Source organism: Gigantopelta aegis, chromosome 9 (genome assembly GCF_016097555.1).
Source record: "Gigantopelta aegis isolate Gae_Host chromosome 9, Gae_host_genome, whole genome shotgun sequence".
In the NCBI taxonomy this organism is placed as follows: domain Eukaryota; kingdom Metazoa; phylum Mollusca; class Gastropoda; order Neomphalida; family Peltospiridae; genus Gigantopelta; species Gigantopelta aegis.
This window is the reverse complement of record NC_054707.1, coordinates 10144528-10151703: the sequence shown is the minus strand read 5'-3', so window position 1 is coordinate 10151703 and position 7176 is coordinate 10144528. Positions and strand designations below refer to the sequence as shown.

The 7176-nt window shown below is 36.3% G+C and overlaps 1 protein-coding gene across 1 annotated transcript in view; it reads right to left on the bottom strand.

Moving 5' to 3' along the window:
- Window positions 1–2543: 2543 nt before the first annotated feature.
- The window catches only part of LOC121380836 (DNA-directed RNA polymerase I subunit RPA2-like), a 48599-nt gene continuing 43966 nt past the window's right edge, over window positions 2544–7176 (bottom strand). Inside the window, exons 28-30 of the mRNA XM_041509825.1 lie at window positions 6203–6330; window positions 5299–5463; window positions 2544–3207 (exon numbers count right to left, since the gene is read on the bottom strand). Of these exons, the coding sequence (XP_041365759.1) occupies window positions 2989–3207; window positions 5299–5463; window positions 6203–6330 (512 nt within the window). The 3' untranslated portion in view covers window positions 2544–2988. The remainder of the gene's footprint in view (window positions 3208–5298; window positions 5464–6202; window positions 6331–7176) is intronic.

The following is a 7176-nucleotide window of genomic DNA, read 5'->3' as shown; positions in this document are numbered from 1 at the left end:
AAATGTGCGATCTCACATCTGATGGTGCTATCAGTTGACCACTTGGAAAGTTATATGGAACAATTCTAAACTTGAGCAACAGACATTTTGAATGCCCTTATAGTGCTGCTAAATGAAAACAAAAAGGGGGCCATTTTCTGCAATAGGTTGCATTAGAGGAGCAATTTGTACTAGTACTGTAAGAACTGAATTTACTCTTATTGTTACTTGTACAGGTACATTTTGGTGCAGTTATTGTAGATGTTCACCACTATTGGAGAATACTCAACTTGCTAACCTGCAGTACCGTTTATCTTATATGAGTGAATTGATATCAGGTGAGGGAAGAACATCAATTCACTCATGCAAGATAAACGGTATTGCCCAGTAGTGAGTTGGGTTTCTGTTTATTACCCATCATCAATCTTTATTATTTTATGGAAGATTTTCAAATGATACTGTTGAGAAGAAGAGACAGCGATGTGTCATGACGTAAACTAGATGTTGACATAGATAAAAAATAGTTACCGTTATGACTTCAAAGCCTATTGTGATGCACTGATTATGACATCAAAATATATCTAGAAGAAATGTTGTTTTTTCTTTCTCCACTTCTGTATACGAGTAATAAAAATTAATCTAAAACAAGTGTAGCATGTATACTATGTCGCTTTTTATTACCAGTACAAGAAAGAAATTATACCAAGATAAGCAAGTATTCTGCAGCATTAAATGTCTCACTTTCCAGAACCGATTTGGTGAAAAGAGAAATAATTTGGAATGCAACATTCAGGATTAATTCAGTTTTTAAAATGAATTTTAAAAAACAATTTTTAAACATGCACTGAGATGCACATTTACGGATGCCACTACAGTATAATCAAAAGTCAACATCGTGTTCAGGAAAGTACAACCTACGTCTTGCCTTTAGACTACATCATCAACCATAGAAAAATTGTTCTTTACTAAATATATGCTTTGTATATTTCTAAATTCATATTTAGGTTGTTTAATTTCAATGTTTTTACACCTTCCCCTTATCTAAAGTGAATTTTCTTGTACATGTACTTGCAAGGAAACTGCATAACAGTATTTCGACCCCTTTTGGGACAAACGTCTTTTTATTTAGAAGACCTACATGTATATAATCCATGACCATCAGTATGTTTTAGTTTTTACCCGTGTTGGTGACTGTACTTTTTAAAGGGACTATCTCAAGTTTGCTGCATTGTAAGATGTTTGCGAGTAACAAAATGTAACGACTAATGTTACATATTAAATATAGTTTCTTGTTTATATCTTGGCCGAATTTACCAAGCCGATTATTCTTTAATGCATTTGTTTAAGTATTGTAAATGTATGTAGTTAACTTGTGTAAGACATAAACAGGCTTTGTAAAATCAGCCCTCGGTGTCTGTATATTCAATTTAATACATGTATAAGTATGTAGTTGTAAGCCCCAACTAGTTTGTCTCCAAATAATTTATATATCGGAGAAATAAAATAGTGTTTGTACTAGGTAAAACTTAAGATGATCAGAAATCATTCAATATACAGCCACTGATATTTTATACAATTTGAATATGTAATTATAGTCATTAAAAAATCTCTGAGAGTTGGCAACATCTTAACAATTTCAGCAAACTCGTGACAGTCCCGATGCATGGATGTGATATATACTTTGAAACATAATCTTACATGTACCTCACTTCTTGTTGTTATTACAAAAACTAACTGTTTTACATCATTCTTTACCTTGGTTTGTGCAATAAATATTGTTGAACATGAATTTTTACTTCACACACATACACAGTAATAAAACAAAATCTTAGTAATTCCTTTGAGATTTTTTTATTAAAGATCGGACATAAAAGAAAAACCACCTCATTCCAATACTCAAAGACCCTGCTGTCTACTGTATGGCAGCGCCGTCATTGTATTCCATATATAGTGAAATACACACTATACATGTACCCTGCTGGAGCCGATTTCACAAAACATCTTGAGTGGAATTTACAATGATATTAAAACTGGAAGATGTTGATAACAAGATTGATACAAAATGTGTATTAGGACTGGAACATCTGATGACAACAATAGCAATGTTATGTCATCAGAAACAGAAATTCTGATTTCATTTATAACCTGATGTCAATCACTTGACATGAATAACAATATTTAACAGTTATGATATGAGAACCGGAACACCTGATGATAAGCACTTGACCTCAGAACCAGAATGTCTGATATCTATATTTTACTTGACAATAAGTTGAATAACAAAGTTGATGCTCAAGCAGCGAAACAATAACCGGGACATCTGATTAATGTTCATGTGGTTTTAGAACCGGAACCGGAACAGTTGATGGCAATTAATTAATGTCAATCTCAACAAGGTGATGGTATAAGAACCAGAACATCTAATAACAGTCATTAACGTCAGTATCAGAACTGGAACACCTGTTGACAATCACTTGGTGTCACAGGGGGAATGACAACTGTCACTTTACGTCAGTAACATCTGATCTGTAACAGATGTCAATAATGATGTTATGGTATTAGACGCTGAACATCTGATGACAGACACTTGATGTCAATACATCTCTTGATAGTCATTTGACGTCAACAACAGGGTATGACAACAGTCACTTGATAATAAGGCATGACAACTGTCGATTGATGTCAATAATAATATAATCGAAATAACAACAATCACTTGATGTCGATTACGAGGGTGATGCTCATGGCCGCTAGCTCTACCAGAAGATACTGGTACACTTAGGGCATGACGATCATCTGTTATGGGCATGACGATCATCTGATAACAATCATTTGTCATCTGATAACAATCATTTGACATCAATAAGGAGGTTGATGCTCATGGTCGCTAGTTCCGATAACAATCACGACGTCGATAACGAGGTTGATGCTCATGGTCGCTAGTTCCGATAACAATCACTTGACATCGATAACGAGGTTGATGCTCATGGCTGCTAGTTCCGATAACAATCACTTGACTTCGATAACGAGGTTGATGCTCATGGCCGCTAGTTCTGCCACGAGATACTGATACACATAGGGCACGGCGATCATCTTCATCTTGTCCGTCCGTCTGCACAGCTGACAGGCCCACACGCGGTGAGACTCGGCCGATATCGCTGCCACCGCCACCGCTGGCTTCTCCAGCAGTGGAGACAGGATGTTACCACAGTCGGTGCAGATACGAGTCTGAAGTAGACGCAGGAAACACAGTTAATTACAAAATAGATGCTGAACAAAATGTGGATATTTCAATATATACTGATGGAAAGAAATGAAGGAGCACACACATAGTACCAGATAATACTGACTGCAACCAAAGCCACCACCCAGAGTATAAGAAAGTTAACTGTGTTCCTGGTAGACATTCCCACAGCCACCACCCAGAGTATAAGAAAGTTAACTGTGTTCCTGGTAGACATACCCACAGTACTGACATTCAGTCCCACAGCCACCACCCAGAGTACAAGAAAGTTAACTGTGTTACTGGTAGACATACCCACAGTACTGACATTCAGTCCCACAGCCACCACCCACAGTATAAGAAAGTTAACTGTGTTCCTGGTAGACATACCCACAATACTGACATTCAGTCCCACAGCCACCACCCAGAGTATAAGAAAGTTAACTGTGTTCCTGGTAGACATACCCACAGTACTGACATTCAGTCCCACATTACATCTCTGTATTGTATACAGATATAACTACATGTACATGTACTTGACTAGTGAATTAAATTTGATCTTAAGATACCATGTGCTCCCTTATTTCTTTCTAACAGTATATATTTTAAAATATTTTTTTGTGATCCATTAAATTCGGTAAAGAGACTTTGTGGCCTAAAATGTCCATAAAATATTGATAATTTTAACAGACACAAACACTAATGGGAATCATTTTAAATAAATTAAAGTAAAACTAAATAATATTTGCATTTCATTTGTTGTTCAGTGTACCTGTGTATGTGAAATCTTGGCAAATCATGTTGATTCCATGGAATAAATGTGTTGGTAACAGCCATTAAATTACATTCAAGTATACAATAAATACTTTATTATTACAGTATAAGGATGACATTCAAACACCTCAGAAGCGTGAAAATGTATTTGTCATGCTTCAGGCTGGAATGATACATGTGCGATAGCACTAGGGTTTGGGTGGCATCATTCAACAATCATTAAGTTCTGCTAGACAACAAAGCATCCTCTTTGCAAGTCTTTTAGCATTGCACTGCAACATCGCAAAGTTGTGAGAATTTAGTGAATTAGGCCCCTGGTCCTCATTAAATTTTTACAAAGTGATCTTAGCGCCAAGATCACGTTAAGTGCATAGTTACCATGCACACTTGGTGCTAAGATCACTTTGTGGAACGGTGCCCAGGACAGCTAACTGTGACCACAGTAACTAGACAAGATTGAAATACTGTACGCACTCATCCGCTTTATCGGTTACTTCTACCCTGCTTTACCAATGCGCTACGTTCCACCCCTCATTTCAGTGATAAATCAGTTATGCCAAATAAAACTGCAAAAGCGAAAACCGAACAAAAGGATCAGCTATGCACTCTGAGGATGCCCACTTTAACCTTCTGACTACATATCTCGCCCGTCGACATACAGTGCATTCACCAATTCATATTTCTGGCCATTTTGCACACGGCACTCGTCGGAAATAATAATAGACCAACAGGAAATGAATTAATTCAGAGTATGGCAGCTTTAGTTTTTCATTTTTTAATGGAAAATACCTGTGAATTTTTAGTTCACAACAATGGTGGAATGTTGCAGTCATTTTGAGGAATTGATAGCTGATTTGATAATAAAGTTGATTGTTTTACAAACAACGAAAATCACCAAATAGTAGTTCGTTTAAAAAAATAATTCTGGTCAGAAACCCAGTTATTGGGTATAATAGTCATAAATACTGGACAGCTGGCCACAAAAACCCATAAGTAAATGTGACTTTTTAGATTTTTTGTCTAATTTTAATCAACATTAACTGATGTAAAATATCATAAAAATAAGAAAAAAAATAATGAAAATAATACTTACCGATTCAAATATAAACTTTATTTTATGTATTTATATAACATTTAAGTGAATAATTGTGAGTAAAAATTACAAACTTGTACCCACTTAGTGTGTTTTTTGTCAAAAATTAATCCAGTAGGCTAAAGGTTAATAAACAGGGGCCTAATTCATAAAGTCCTTTTGCATTGCACTGTGATATCGCAAAGTTGCGAGAGTTTAGTGAATTAGGTCCCAGGTATGTAGAACTTACATAAGACTTGTCTGAGCAGTTAAGCAGTCGATCGTGCAGCATGAAAACAGCTCCATGAGCGAGAAGTGCATCTCGCTCCATCTCACCAAACCGGACTCCACCCATCCTCTTACGTCCCTTCACGGGCTGATGGGTCAGCTGGTCGATCGGGCCTGTAGACCGCACCTGGAGATACGTAGAGAACATTATATGAGTGCCAACAGATAACACTTATCTCACCATGAGTTGTTTTAAAACGTACAACAATCTGAAACAAGAAAGGATGGTTTCACGAGTACTGTTTAAGTCGTTAGTATAAGACCACTAAAATTCAGGGCTTGAAATTGACAGGAAGCAAGATGCAGTTGCCACTTAAATGCGTAGCGTGCTTTCTGATAATCAAGTCTCATGGGCAGCTTGTACTTTCCGTCTTGCAGTAGTATACCACTTAATAATTTATCAATACCCGTGTTCTAGAACTGCTTCTAAAAAAAAAGAAAAAAAAAGAATACAATTTGAGAAGCAATAATGCCCACTTGACAAAGTTTGTTTTCTTTAATTACACCATTAGCTATTGTTAATCATTGGCTATTGGATGTCAAACATTTGGTAATTTTGACATTTAGTCTTAAGAGAGAAAATCCGCTAAATTTTTTCAGTTAGTAGCAAGGAATCTTTTGTATGCACCACAGGCAGGATAGTAGATACCACGGCCTTTGATATACCAGTCATAGTGCACGGACTGGAATGAGAAAGAGCCCAATGGCCCACTGATGGGCATCAATCCCACCCTCCACTCGACAAAGTAAATTTCAAGTTTTGAAATTGTACCTCAATTTTACATCATGATGGCTACCACTCTTACACTGCACAGTTTACTGAAATAATGTATTAACACCTTGCATAAAACAAAGGTGGAACTGACCTGGAACTTGTCAGACACCATATGTCTCAGTCTCTGGTAGTAGACAATTCCAAAGAAGATGTCCGCCTCTAGTTCTCGCCCATCCACCCCACTGTACAGCCGCTCGGTGCCGTAGTAGTTGTAGCCAGCTGAAATGTTTTATATTAAACTATAAAAATAAGCTGTGTAAGCAACCACTAGGAGCGTTTGTGTGTAATCTCTTGTATAATACTTCAAAGGTGTGCCAAAGAAAGTGTCGATACAGGCCCCTGAGAATTGAATATTTACTGGTTACACAAAAATCAATTCAGGTAACCCATTTTCTTTTTGCGTAACACGTTATGTCCATTTACATAATGTCCTAAATTTAATGCGCGAATGGAAAATAGGTTACGCTAAATTCATTTGCACTTCCTCAAATTACTCTAGAATTTATTGAAAACCTGTTATATGTAATATGTCAAGGTCATGTTGACTGTCTGTCCTTTATATTCACCCTGGTTGGGAACAGGTCTTACTGTAACATGGTTTCTGTGAATAAAAAAAAAAATTTTTTTTTTTTTAAATTGATTTGCGCGAACAAAAAAAATCGGTCCAGCAATTTTCAGAGGCTTACGATGCAATGCTTAATTGTCCACAAGTTATTATAAAAAAGTTTAAAAGTTTGTTTTGTTAATGACACCATTAGAGCTATTGGATGTCAAACATTCAATAATTCCGACAAGTAGTCTATGGAAAGCTGCTACATTTTCACATTAGCAGCAAGGGATCTGCTATATACTCTTTCCAACACACAGAACAGGATACTAAATACGTGATCAAAGGATACATTATACTTTAACAGGTTTTTCTCGAATAATTAGAAAATGAACCTAACATACAGTTGGTATTAATTTTCACCAACACTATAACCTGTCTGTTGAACTAACCAAGTATGAAGAAGAAGTTTGTTTTGTTTATCGACACATAGTCGTTTATGGAAACCTGCTACATTT